The 15,000-nt window shown below is 39.9% G+C and overlaps 1 protein-coding gene across 1 annotated transcript in view; it reads right to left on the reverse strand.

Annotated features, from left to right (window-relative positions):
- The window catches only part of LOC138016688 (sushi, von Willebrand factor type A, EGF and pentraxin domain-containing protein 1-like), a 71,833-nt gene that overhangs the window by 6,331 nt on the left and 50,502 nt on the right, over nt 1–15,000 (reverse strand). Inside the window, exons 23-33 of the mRNA XM_068863877.1 lie at nt 14,080–14,193; nt 13,154–13,273; nt 12,445–12,567; nt 11,154–11,330; nt 9,877–10,071; nt 8,616–8,807; nt 8,164–8,340; nt 6,948–7,121; nt 5,273–5,446; nt 3,427–3,762; nt 938–1,124 (exon numbers count right to left, since the gene is read on the reverse strand). Coding sequence (XP_068719978.1) covers nt 938–1,124; nt 3,427–3,762; nt 5,273–5,446; nt 6,948–7,121; nt 8,164–8,340; nt 8,616–8,807; nt 9,877–10,071; nt 11,154–11,330; nt 12,445–12,567; nt 13,154–13,273; nt 14,080–14,193 — 1,969 coding nt within the window. The remainder of the gene's footprint in view (nt 1–937; nt 1,125–3,426; nt 3,763–5,272; nt 5,447–6,947; nt 7,122–8,163; nt 8,341–8,615; nt 8,808–9,876; nt 10,072–11,153; nt 11,331–12,444; nt 12,568–13,153; nt 13,274–14,079; nt 14,194–15,000) is intronic.

Consider the following 15,000-nt stretch of genomic DNA (forward strand, 5'->3'; position numbering starts at 1 on the left):
CTTATTGCATCGCATTGCGTCACGGAATGTGGACTATGGACTTCGGACTAAGGAATTGAAACTGGATATTTACCAAGACATTGTAACATATAGAAACCCACTAAAATACTGTGAAATTAAAGGAAGTCGGCCGAAGATTACTTCGAACAAAATGTAGGGCACCCGTAGCCTCTTGTATTGTGTGTATTTTCGTGACGGGATTCAGTTTAATGGAAAAGATACAGATTCTTCCTACAGGAATCAGTTGGAACCAGAATACTCATCAAGCAAAGAAAGAAGAGAAAATCAAGGCGAAGAAGAAGAAGAAAGCAATTCTTTGCTTGCAAATTTAGGCACTCACGATCGCCTTTCGTCGTTTGTGATCTATGACCTGTTATGCCTGGTGATGTGAAATTTTTTGGAAGAATAAACCTTCAGATAGCTTGAATCGACGCGCGTCTATCATCTTTCGGGAAAATATGGAAATTTATGCTAGTATCTTTTCTGTTTTTTCCTTGCTTTCTACAAGGAAACAGGTTTTGACTCAAAATTCCCGCTAATCGGACAGCAAAACAACTACGAAACGTCATCAGTACCCAACTTGCATTGCGCGATATTCAAGATGGCCGCACCCGAAAGCATTGAGGCCGATCTTTGGAAGACGATTAAAAAATATATATATATTTCCCTAGGTAATGCATTTTAATTTTTGTAACAGAACTTCTAACAAGCACAATTGGAACATTTTAGGTGACATTTGTTGGAAGAGTGGAGGTTCCCTTTAAAAGAAACTTTAAAAAGGTAAGTTTTGATGAGTTTGTCAAAAATGAGCAATCAGAAAGGCGATGGTCTGTTGAATCAGTATATCTAATAAGGCACTATATATTGGCGGATAGTTGGGAAAAATATATCCTCCTGTTGGGTGGAGATTTGAGACAAAAGTAGACAAAATACTGACCTTCCCGACTTAATGACCAGGTAATCATGACCACTTTCAGTTGCGTAATCTGTCAATATAAACTCAGTGGCCTCGTTGTTCCGATACAGTAGCCATACACAGTCGGTGTTATCCGGATAACCATTCGGGAATCCGGGAGAGGAGAACGAGCCCGATCCATCTTCAAAGACGCCTCCACAAGATTGGTCTAAAAACAATCAACGCGATCTGAGTCAGTGGCTGTGGCAGCATTGGGGTATTTACTATGGTAACAAAAAGACTGAATTATCTACTATGGTAAACAGATAATGTCCAGATTGTCCTTACGGAATTATGTCGTTTAAAAACAACAAACTTGTCATGACCCTGTCCACGTTGCCAGCGAAACGATGGCTAGGTTAAGCACAAAAAGGCCGTCACACGTCGTTATAAAACCGAATGTTTTCGACTTATTGTCACCATCAGGGTTAATTATCACGGTCCGAGGTTGTGTATGGTTTCAAGTGATTAACATCAGTAGATGGTATAAAAACTCCGGTCCTTGATGTGATTGGTCAACGTAGTCGTGATATTATTGATCTACTGTCAGTTAAGCCTTGATTTCATTGCCGGGCCGTGAAGACTGTAAACTCTGATTGGTGCTCTTCGATTCGTTTGGGTAAATGCCATTTGGAAAATGATATTTGCTCATTCTATCCGGGCAATACTCAGCTAGAATAGTCATGCACAAAGTAGCCTTAAAACAAAGGGTTCCTTCGAAATCAGAACACTGGCTGCCTCTTAAACGAACGCCCTTTTAGCTGGCTCATGGTTGGTGTGCTCGACTCCGGTGCGAGTGGTACGGGTTCGGGCCCTGGCCGGGGACATTGTGTTGTGTTGTGTTCTTGGGCAAGACACTTTATTCTCACGGTCCGGCAAATTTAATGCTGGGGGTAGCCCTGCGATGGACTAGCATCCCATCCAGGGGGGTGTAGAAATACTCCTAGTGGCTTCATGCTACAGAAACCGGGATAAGCTCCGGCTTAATGGGCCACTTGGCTCGTAAGCAGTCTTTTTATTATTCTTTTTAGAAGGATTGACTCGGATACAACACTGTTTCAACAGCGTAACTGTACCAGATTAACAAGATGCAGGCTCATCACTGTGACAACAGACAACAGAAAAGCAATCTTATTTGGTTCCACTACGAAGTGTAAAGGGTAAATAAATTGACAATAATTTAGGAGAGGTTCAACATTCAATATATCTTAGTAGGGCTTTTTAGTGATACGGAGTTAGGCAGTCAAATTCTTCTACAGAGTACAGTGTTGAAATAGCTAAAGTGTTGAAATTGATTTGAGACATCTTAATTTCTCATTCCTAAAAGTGCCATTACGACCAAAAATAAATTCTTCTTATTCTTTGGATTTCAAAACTAAGTGACCAAATGTTTAAGCCAGTTTCTGTCCCTTTCAACTGGAATTTTACTATTTAATGGTCCTCCATTACTAACTTTAAAATCGTGAGACAGCTGGATCGAGGAGAAAATGACGTCGAAGGCTCACTAGTTTAAGGAGGCTCCCTAGAATTTTAGGGCCGCGCGAAAGCTGAGCACTAGTATGGTGCGTAAAGGTTAAATCACTCGTGTTTTCCCGATTTTTTGACGTCAGCGCGACCAAATCTGTAAAATTAACTGCTAATTTTCTCGCGTTCCCTTCGGAAAAAATTGGCTCAGTTCTAACACATAAAGTTCCTATCAAATACCCTATATTTGTTAAAATCTGTCAGAGCTAATCTTATGTATTTAGAAAATGCCAAATTACATAGTATTGGTAAAACTGTCCGAACGACCTTGACTTTTCACCACTTCAAAATGTCAGGCAAATAAAGAATAAAACAATTGTACCGAAGGAAAGTACACATATTAAGGAATTTAGGCCAAAAATATCTGCCTGTCATAAGATGTGATATTGCCATGGTAACGGCTGTAATTAAAAAATTGACACCCAAAAATAAGCCTTATTATATCGGTACCCATACTGGTAAATCTCTACAGGGAAAACTTTAAGACAAATTAACTAGGTTTCCTTTTGCAACTCGTGCCCTGTAGTAAGGGTATTCGCAAATATTCTAGGGAGCCACCTTTGGAATGCAATGCGCATGTACGCGGATGAATTAATATGCACCACGGGAGTTGTTTTTGCTTTCAGCTTTTAAACTCGTGTTTTGCATATATAATAAGCTACATTTGCACGGTGAAATTAAATGGTGTCACTTTTCCCTAGATCCAACCCTCTAAGATCCAATGGGTCAAACGTGAGTAATGGCAGACAGTGAAATCCAAAACTAACACTCAAAGTAAACAGCCTTTGGATAAAATGCAATGCTCAAAATTTTGCCATTCGGGTGTTAAGCAAACACATTTTGAAAATCTGAAGAAAAGAAGGAAGTGATTTTTTGATCATTGTAGCACTCAAAAGTAACCCGTAGTGACCAGACTGAAAGACACATTTGACTTCATTATCACTCACCAACTTGCTTATAGCTGAAAGAGAACCCTTTAAAGTTTGTGTCTCCATCGCTAACAAATCTCACACGCACCACATTTCCGGATGAAGTGAATGGCGGCGGTGTGTAGGTTGTACCATCAAATGCTATACTGGGCGTTTGGAAATGATTTGTATCGTAAATAAGCACGAAATCGTGACCACTCTGTGTTTTGAATTCAGAAAAGTCCAGTCTAATTTTCTTGTTAACCGGAACCTGTATCTGCCACGTGCAGTATTCGTTGTCACTGTAATGGGCAGGGTAGCTTGGTGACGTCACTACTCCATTTGGACCATTTAGGAACGTTCCACAGTTTGTAACTGTAAAAATAAAGGTTTCGCTTTTAATGTCCTCAGAATTAACTGCCATATAATTAGGAAATTGACGTGAATAAGAACTTTACGGATAATTAGTGAAAAACTGACGCCAGGGGCACGTTTCTTGAAGTGATGACTTTTCGGGCCCGAAAAGTCGTTTGTGAAACTGTCATCGCTTTGTTTCAAAACACTGGTCTTTTCAGTATGTTTTCAAGATAACTAAAAGCAAAATGACTGAGAAAATTGATGACTTGAAACCTTTTTCCCGTCTTACAATGCTCAGGGAATAGACCTTTTTCCCTTGTACATTTTGTTTTCCCAATACAGATCATGTTTTTGTTTTCCCAATACAGATCATATGATAATACTCAGGAGGCTTGGTCCTTTGTTTTGTTCATTAAAAAGAGTGCATGCAGGCATATTCACGCTTGCATGCCCTCATTTTATTCATATGATCTGTATTGGGAAAACAAAATGTACAAGCGAAAAAGGTCTATTGTGACACGCGAGAAGTTTCGAGACAATTTGGGAGACCGGCTCAAGGATCGTCTTAATATTAGGGAGTTTAACAACGCGCGTTTTTGAGACGCGGACGGCAACCGGAAGAGAATATCTCGCGTGCCAGGACAGTGGTATTTCCCAGATTTTTATACTAATCATATTAAGGGAAAACAGCTCACTTCCGGTTGCCGTTCGCGTCTCAAAAACGCGCGTGCTTAAAGCTCCCTAACAACGACAACAGCGACCGCAACGAGAACATCATCTCAAAATATAAATTCGCGTTATTTTAATGGCTTCGTGACTTCTTCAACCTTTTTAATATGACAAGGGTGTGGTGGTTCCTCAAAAATGACACTCGTCGGAACAGCGCTTAAGTCAGGGGGGAAAATGACAATTTATCCTCACATGCTGACGTTCTTCATAAAACCAACGGTACCATAAAACCTCAAATTTGGCTATTTCACGTTGCTGTTTTGCTGACGACAGCAAAGAAATGGACGAAAGTGAAAAACGCACGTGCAAGGCGTGCAAAGCTATTGTTTTTGCCCACTAAATATGCAAATTTGTAACGGTTTTGTTGCCGTCGCGGTTGTAGTTGCTTAAGCTCCCTACTGCCTGGCATTTTACGCGGTCGCCAGGTTGTTGCCAACAACAAAATACATCTCAAAATACCTCTCGTATGTGGTTTGAGACCAGAAACAACAATAGTGTGCTTTACAACCGCTGGCGGACGAACACAAGGCGTAAGGGAGAGATCTATTGTTTTCGTCCACCAATATGGCGAGATGACGTAGGTAAAAACGAGCTTTGTTTTCGCTCCAGGCATGGCGGCGATGACGTAACAAGGCTGTTGTTGCCTGTCTCTGGAGAATTGTGGTCACGTAGACACCAATATGGCCGCCGTAATGTCAATTGTGAAAAAAGAATATTCTTTTAGTGAAACTTTCTTTTTTTCTTAGTTTCCGAGATGAACAGCGCACTGTTCAGTGTGACCAATTTTGTCGCTACTTACTTTGACAGGTTGGTTGAGAGCCGGTCCACGAGCCATCCGCTTGACACGTCCTGGTAAGATCTCCAACAAGTTTGTAGCCCGGATCACACTCGAGTAGGACAGAACTCTGGTAAGTAAAGATGTCCCTGTATCTGACGCCATTTGCAGGTATACCTGGATCACCACAGCTGACAACTGAAAATTGTATGCGTGGGAATAAAGAGCTTTGTTCGAGAAGCATTTTCAATATTTCATCCGCTTGTTTTGAGTTTTGTTTGTCATTTACTCGTTTCCCGTCTTTTGCGTAGTTTACCGCTTAGAACTGTGGGAGCGTGTATTATTTGATCTCGCTGTTCGGCCATGTTTTGAATACAAAAATTTGGTTTATCAACGGAGTTGATAATGTAAATTGACCACCGTACAGAGATTCTAAAAGCTTTTAGAATCTCTGTACGGTGGTCAATTTACATTATCAACTCCGTTGATAAACCAAATTTTTGTATACTACTTCCCCACCGACGCAGCACCACAGTTTCTTTAGAAACTACCCCTTCATTCATGTTTTGAATACGTTTGGGTAAGTAAAAAGATCGTTTAACTTCTCAACCATTAACACTGAAATCAGCTGTAGTAGATTGCTACCGAAGAGCACAACCTGTTCTCATCAAAGGCGACTGGCCGGGGGATACTCGTTTTACCAGGGTTAACGAATTTCAGTCCTAGAAGTAAAGCAAACCAATTGCCACTTGAACCAATTTTAGTGTCTAAGAACTAATGACCTATCGGTCTCGTTATCTTGGCATAAATAAGAGACAGATTAGGGTTTGTGTCTGGGAAATTTTCCAATAACCGACTGTTACTTCATTCTACAAAGTGAAGTTCATTTTAAGCAATTATTATATGTCCAGAAATGTGCGCAATTAGATGCACGTCAATTTCAATAAGCATTACGGAGTGAACCCTAGGTCTTCTCCTCACCTTCAACATCACTCGTTTAAAGGCCGATGTTCATCCAAAAGATAGTGCCCGCTTGTGTTGTTGTTTTGAAATAGTTCCAGTGTTTTATGATTGGGTACTTTTCGAATTTTCCTTCAGTGCGGCGAAATTCAACACGGCGCGTGCAATGTCATTTGTTTGAACATTGACCTTTAACGTCACAAAATAGGGAATTTAAGAAACGACGACGGCTACGACTACGACAACGCCACAAAGCAATAATATCATTGGTTAAAAGAGCATAAATAATCGTTCAGCACGTGCAGCACGGATTTTAGCAAATATGTTTGCAGTCCTCTGCATAACGACGACGTGAAATCACCAAATTTGAAGTTTTGACGACAACATAAGCATGCAACAGAGAATCCTTCATCTCTGTTGTAACTTTGAAACCGCTCGTACCGATTTATTTTTAGGATACTTTGCCCACATTGTACGACGCGAACTAGACTGAAAAATCGCGAAAGGCTTACGATAGAGCCAAGTTATATTTTGAGGTGACGTTTTCGTCGACCGTCGCCGTCGTAGATCTTAAATTCCCTAGTGTCTTCGAAACGCTGGTCCTCAAATGAAGAGAAACAGCTGCATTTATCCCAAGTGAACTTGGGATAAACCGCAACACGAACCTTATTGCTGGAAAATAAGTGGCAAATGCTTAGACTTAAAGGGACATGTGAATTGTTTCGGAAAAAAACCTTACTGTGACATGTCGGCTGAGTTCCAGTCCACAATCCATTGTTCTGACACGTTCGAATATCAGATCCTTGTAATGTATAACCAACGTTGCACTTGAATTTAATAGAGTTGCCATATTGGTAGGAGCTTGAATTCTTATTGCCATTTGTAGGGACACCTGGATTGCCACAGGAACGCTCTGTGCAGAACAAATAAGTCTGATTAAGTTCTTGGTTCTATTCGTCTTGTTCGTCAAATGATAAGAGCGTATTGTTTGGAGAATGTTATGCAAATAAGGATTATTTTTCGGGTGTATTTTGAATGTGACGAATGATTAATGATTAATTGATTTTAGAGATCATAGAGCCTCTACAAATATTTTTTAGATAGATAGATAGATAGATAGATATAGATAGATAGATAGATAGATAGATAGATAGATAGATAGATAGATAGATAGATAGATAGATAGATAGATAGATAGATAGATAGAGAGATAGAGAGATGGCTGAATTAAGCATATACAGTTACAATACTTCTAATACTTAAAACCCATGATACATAAGCAACATTGTGATATTAAATACTAAAATCGGTAAAATAAAATTCCCTTTATAAGTTGCACGTGGAGTCCGTCCATATCTGTACTGTTTTGTCATTTTGCTTCTGTGGTCGAAGATAAATATAACCATCTTATTACCCATTGCCAAGAAGTACCAGTTTTTTGTGGGGGTGGGGGGTGGGGGTGTGGTTAGTGAGCAGTCAAGGAAAGCGTGATAGCTACGTGATTGGCTCAAATATCTCGCAATACCTTTTCAAACAATAAGATGGAAAGAAAAAAAATACCACAACAATCGCGGCTTTCTCAACTTCGAATCATCGTGCCATGTGAATAAATCCACGTACCCTTTGCTCGTGTTGCGATTGGTAAGTGATTAGTCCGATTTGGATCAGTCTCGCCATGCGTGATAGACCATCAAACTGCGATAACGTAGATGGCGAGACATCACAAAACACGACTTTACACAGTAAGGTTAATTGCAGCTCGGTTTCAAATGAATTGCGTAGTACGTATTATTTAGTAATCAGCTTTATTTGATTGTCATTGAAACAGCGATTGAATTAACGCAAGAAAAGGGCATATCGATAGTTTTACATGTAATTTGAGCTAGATTATTGGAATATTCAAAATGAAAGGAGGGTATAGTTACCTCGAACTGAAATAAATATTAAACACATACCTAGACAAACAGGTTTGGATCCACTCCATTGTCCATTGCCTTGACATGTCTGACTTCCCTCGCCCTCGAGATGATGGTTTGGTTTGCACGTGTACGTCACAATGGATTGGAAAGTAGTACCTTTTGAAATGTCACGGAAACCGCCATACGGATTTCCAGGATCCTTGCAGTCCACCACTAATAGTGCATGAAAACAGCCAATCAAAAGTTTCGATTTATTTATTCAAAAATCAGTTATGAACTGAGGACAAAAGATTGTGCATGGTCACGGTCAAGTTAACATGAATCGCCATGTCACTGTTCTCGCTTTTGTGGTTTCCAGAGTTTCATAACCAGTCCATCTATAAGAACTATGCACAGACTAAGGAATAGTCTTGTGATAGTGTGCAACCCAGATTGTCTCACGTATGCGCCGACATGATCAGCACGAGAAAATTGAATTTAATACTTACATTCGCAGGTAGGATCTACTTCGGTCCACTGTCCTCCACTTGCACCATTTGAGACACACGTTCTAAAGGATGAGCTGGACGGTACTAGGTTGTAGCCCTGGTTGCAGGTGACACGGAGAGTGGCACCTAACTCGTAACGGAAACCTTGGACCGCTCCGTTCGCAGGTACAGGAACAGGACTACAGAAGGCAGCTGAAAATAAATTGTGAGGATGACAATCTTTGTGTCCATAAATGGTACTCTTGAGGACCTTTTTATATCAAATCAAACATTTTAACGTATCTTATTTGAAAATATAGGAACCATTCGGGAGGTGTAAATGAATGCAGTAGTAGACGCATGGGCTGTTGGTATTCTGGTATCATAGTCATGAACAATTTGCCTGTTGTCAGAAGAGGAAGGGGAACGGTAAAAAAGATCAAACTGGAGATAACAGATCGAGCATGGATCATGGAAAAGAGAAGAATTTGTTGTTTTTTACAATACTTTTCTTGTGTTTCTTGTTGTTATTGCACAAACTTTATGCATGGGAGGGCGGAAAAGGACGATATGAGATTCGGCATTCTTTTTTGAAGGTTGTAAGTACGAAGTGACACGTTCGATATGTTGGTGCAGTAGATGATAAATCTCAGGGGAGTTTTACGTCCATGAACACTTGCAATCTTGAGAGACATACATTTACTTTTTCTTAAATGACGATCATTTCGTGGTTACATTCGATGGCATTGTGCAAAATTATATGACAAAAAGTTCATCTACCTCGGAGGTTTTCATATTATTGATGAAAAAGCCTAAACATAGAGGAGAAAACTCACTGACCCAACGTGATCGTGATTCAAGCCCTCTGTACACTACCAAAAAAACCTGACTCGGCACACCGGAATCTCGGTACCGTACCTCTGTTTTTCGGGTACGGCGTGATAACGTTTTCGTGTGTAAACAGAACAAACAGAAGGCATACTAGTAGACACCCGTGCCATAAAACATAGGGGTGATGAGTACATCTCCGGGGATGTGCTCGGCACTCCAAAGTTTGGTACCTTGCCGCTATTTTGGAGTGCTGTGCAGTTACTTTTGTGCGTGTGTAAATTAAAGGGGTTTTAATCATTACTCAATGGAATCTTAGTGTCCAAACACTGCATGAGGAGACGAAAAGTCTTTGATGTTTTTACAGCCAAAAGACCAAAAAGTAGGCAACTTCAAATTTTAAACTAAACTTTAACAAAACCGACAAAACACGTTATTTTCTCATGATATATACCAACACATCGTGGCTGTGTTCCGCTCCACTTTCCATTTTGCTGGCATGTCCTTGTGGCATCACCGTCGGCAGTCATTTCGTAGTTCGCATCGCATGTAAAAGTTGCTTTGGTACCGAGAACGCTTCGGCCGCTATCAGCACCCGTGAGGACTCTCTTAGCGTGCTCCACTTGACCAATCTCCTCACAGAAAACACCTAAGGAAGGCAGGTTGATTACAAATCAATGATCAACTAGCGTACTCACTGACATTTAAAATTGCACCTAATAAGTAGCATGCCGAGTCTTGATAAACGTCAGGAAGTGTTACTTATCTGGACAATTTAAGCAATTGTAGTTGTCTACTCTGAGAGAAAATTGTTTAAATTGTACAGATAAGTGCCAGGATCTCTTCTCCATTTCGTCTATAACCCGCACACTTCAAAATATATACATTTCTTTCATTCATCACAATGTAGCCCTACAAATTTGAAGTCCAAGTATATATTTTCAACGACACAGCGCTGGGGTTTGGTTTTACTCGTAGACTAGGGTTGTCTTTGGCGTTCATGTTTACCTGAGGAGTAAAGAGGAAATCATGTTTTTAATGACACTTATATCCCGCATTTATATCTGCACAAGTAATGTTGATGTTGGAAAGAAAGTTAAGAATATTTTGTGACCCTTAGCAGAATCGGTGTGCAGCTAATTATGCACATTTCTGGGCATATCGCTGAGAAGATTTTTTTGTAGTTGCAGATGAAAAGCAAGGGTAAATTTATACGTTACTTAATTCATTCAATTCCATCTTTCCGGTATGGGCTTTATGTCAGAGAAAGCGAGAAATATAGCAGCCATGATCTGCTGACTGGTGCTCTCGGTTTTTTTTTACGTGGCAATTATCATTCCGCGAGGACACTAAACCCTTTTTAGATCATTTGCATTTTGGTTAACAATCAGATATTAAAGTTGCATTTAAATCTGGAGCGACAGGAACCCTCTTCAACCAAAGAGACCGTTATTCTCAAGGTCAATACGGAATATAGCGGCCTCTAAGGCCAGTTTTGAAACTGACCGCGCAGCCGTAGCTCAGGTCCACGTCTGTTACCATCGGAGACCGCTAGTGTTTAAAAATATGAGACTGCGCAGAAAAAAGGGAAGTCCATCATTAGCGGACGTCTTGCCAGACGTTGTTATTCTCGGTGATAGCCAATTAAAAGGATCGTGGCCTCTCGGGGTTGAACATCCCCAGCAGCCAGATTGACTTATTCCAGATTTTCAATTGGTAGAAAACACTTACGAATACAGCTTGGTTCGCCTCCTGACCATTGGCCATCTGCTTGGCAATATCTACTGGTAGTATATGTGGCTTTGTAGCCGCTTTGACAGGTGTATGATGCAGTGCTCCCCATCACGAGTCCAGAACTTAATGCCATGTTACCGTTTGCTGGAGAGCTTAACGCAGGGCAGGATAAAGCTGTAATTAATAGGCAAGCACAAGGAATTGATTTGGTAAAAGCGGGAGGCCCAGAGAACTAGGAAAATATGAGCCATTACGCTAAAATATGGTGTAAGTTTAGTTCTTCAAAACTGAGGGAAAAATTACAGTGCGAACAAAAAAGTTGAATCCCGTCAAAATATTCAATTGTATGCTTTGTTCGAAGTCGAAGAGACAAAATAATTTCAGAGATTCAGCACTGAGTTTACGGAGAACGGAAAACACCAGGCACAATCTTGCACTTTACCAAAGATCAAAGAAACATATTTGACTTTATCTCATTTTTTGCCTGTTAGATACAAAATATCAAGCAAGTTTTCAAAATAGGGAGAAAAGTTAGAACAAGGAAATTTTCATGTTTTAATTACTGGTAGCAGACAGCCCTTTTAAGTTTGCCGTTTCATGCAGACGAGATGTCACCCCTCTTTAATGAACGATTACCCACACGGTTCGGTTCTGAATTCCAAGCGGGTGCCCTTGATACAAATCATTATCTGAAAACCAACTAGATTTTCCTTCGGAGTTCCTCAAATTCATTTCCCACTCGCTTTGTAAAAAGTCAGTTGGTGACCTCCGGCCAATTGTTACTTCTCATACACGATCCCGTAAGCTGCAAGCTTGTTTTTCACTTTCAACAGCAACTGCACGCAAGCTCTTTACTATCCAACCCGTTCCCATGGTCTCCAAAAGGACCCTGAGAACGACGCTGTTTACTATCAACTTACTTTAATTTCTCGGACCTTCGCAAAAAGGTCAATTGAGGCTTTTTCGTTGAGGAAATTTTAAATAAATAAATTGTTGAAAAAAAAGTCAATTGCAAGCATAACCTTCAAATCATTTTGAGGTTTCTGAAAGATTTTTTCAAAGTTATTATACTCACTTTTTTCACTCGAAGTTGCAAACAATTCTAAGCCTCAGGTTTCTAGCAGATGTTTTCGCATCATGATTCAAGCTATAGGAGGGTCTGGCTTCCCAGTCAAAAGAACCCTTAATCAGAGCCAACCATCCACACCAAAGAGAAAGAAACCTTCACTCCTTTGATTTTTTTACTCATTTTGAAAGATTTGATTTTACCCTATGATGTTAGACTTACGGTCACAATTCTTTTTGTCCGCTTTAAGAAAGTATCCTTGCCTACAGAGGCAGTAGAAGGATTGATACGTGTTGACACATGAATGCTCACAGCCTCCGTTAGAATATGCACATTCATCTCGGTCTGAAGAAAAAAAGCATAATTTTTTTTTTAAAAATCTTGTATATAGATGTTATGACTAGCGTGAGGTCGGTACTGGGAAATTGTTGGCGAGTTCCTTTTTCTGCCAGTTTATGCGCCAACCCGGGAAGGCTGCAGCGAAAGTTTTGCTTTGTAAATGGTTAGACACAAATCGTTAGACTTTCAAGCTTCTCGGATAGGCACCCAAAGTTCACGGTGTTGTGTTCAATCTCCGCCAGCATTTGGTTGGCCTGTGTGGATAACCTCGCAGTTAAACGGCTTTTCATCTCACGAGGCCAGCCGGAAGTAAGGCTTTTTTTGCCAGGTGTTAGAGCCTTTGCTAAGAGGTTCTTCCTGTACCTCGAATATTTTCTTGTAAAAAACAACCCAAAACCGAAAACTACGTCTAGTTTACTTAAAAATACCAGGGTAACTACAAGAAAACTATCAACCGAAAAACGACAAGTCAATGTTGTGCTGGACTGTCCACTGTTATATAGGTAAAATGCATTGATACGTTTCTTTACGAGCTTGTTATGAACGCTCAGCTACTGTAAAATACCAGCTAAGTAAAACTCTCTGAAATCACCTTTGCAGCTTCTCTCAGATTCCAAATCCATACCGTTTGGACAAGTACAGGAGAAAGAACCAATTGAGTTGTGGCATGTGTGAGAACACCCTCCGTTTGAATTTGAGCATTCGTCGATGTCTTGTAAAAGAAGGAAAGAGAGAAAGAGAGAAAGAAAAAAAGAAAAAAGAAAGAAAGAAAGGAAGGAAGAAAGAAAGAAAGGAAGAAAGAAAGAAAGAGAGAAAGAAAGAAAAGAAAAATCGTAAATATAGGGAGAAAGAAAGAAATAAATATAGGAAGGAAGAAAGGAAAGAAGAAAGCGAGATCAAATGTGAGATTTTCAAAATATCCTCAGAATATGTTATAATCTTACATAATCTTCTTTATCTTAGGTGTCTTCTCATTGGTTTTTGAGAGAAACAATCAAATGCGTCTCAGATTGGTACATTCATGTTAGCACAAGGAGTGAGCAGGCGCCGTACTTTTGGCTATGAGAACCTTACGGCGCCTCGGGTCATGCGCAGACATAAGATCCGAGGCTCTGGTGACGAGAATGACTTATTGCCTCCAACACTTCTTTTGCGCCGCTTAACATTTGACAATTAATCCCTGAGTGCATTCGCGGTGACAATCGTAAGTCATGTCGTAGGCCTGTCGTAAGCTTGTCGCATACCCCAAAAATGGTACCGTGTAAATCGGCCCTTAAAAATTGTAACTCCTGGAACTATATAATAAATTTCTGTCAGGTCTGTCGAGACTGTAAACAAATAGGCGAACACAACAAAGAAGATAAGAGAGAACGAACGCACAAATAAGAGAGCACGCGAAAGAACCAAAAAATAAAAAAAGAGTAGATGAATAAACGAACATGCGTGAGTGAGCGAATGAATAAATGAATGAATGAATAAATGAATGAATGAATGAATGTAAAAGGTGCATAGACTTACCAACGCAGGTGGTCGATCCTTGAAGTCTATATCCTTTGTGACAATGACACACATATCCCCCATTAGTATTTTTACACCACTGATTGCAAGGATTGTTATTGCACTCGTTGTCATCTGCCAGTTTCCAATTTGAAAAGAAAAAAAAACCAATAATTACTAGAGTAACTGGGGTAGATGACAATCAATGAGCTTGCAATATGTCATCCTTGTGTCATCAAATTACATAGAAAATTTAGTGGTCGCGTGATTCCTGTTCAATCAATCCCATTTTATTTGATTTAGATTTTTACCACCTTCATATACTGTATCTTGCGGGCCATTCTCACGACTAATATTCACCATATCGCTATTTTTTTGCTTCAATCTTAAGCTTATGAAACGAAACGTACATGTTATTGCTGGTGACGTGTCATCCTGTGAAAGGTGTCTTTTTTTGAAAAGGCAATTGCTCTTTTGTAACACTGAACACAACGAGACATGTTGGTGTTAACAGTAGAAAACGGAGCATGCAATACGGCCCTGCACTTAGGACCTCGATTTCAATTCAAGACCCGTTCTAACCATTCACTGAGTTTGATCCAGGTATTCGCTGGTTCAGCTCCTCGGCTTTACTTGTAAATTCCCAACTGATTAGAGATTCAAGATTCAAGATTTATTATTATTATTATTCCCTATTTCAGAAAATAAATAATTGACATATCAATTAAAACAAAGAAGGAAACAGACTAATTCTACTTGAGTTAGAAAAAGTGGAAAAGTGCGTAGTGGCTATAGTAGCAAATGCTTTTGAGATGGCCACTACCACAGAATTGTTTGTCTAAAAGTACAGCCAGTTGGGATTCGTAACAGTTGTAATATAATTGTTGTTCTCTTCTATTAATATATTGTCCCTAAAATGCCCCCATGGGGAGTAGTCAATAA

The sequence above is a fragment of the Montipora capricornis genome, chromosome 9 (genome assembly GCF_036669925.1).
Source record: "Montipora capricornis isolate CH-2021 chromosome 9, ASM3666992v2, whole genome shotgun sequence".
In the NCBI taxonomy this organism is placed as follows: Eukaryota; Metazoa; Cnidaria; class Anthozoa; order Scleractinia; family Acroporidae; genus Montipora; species Montipora capricornis.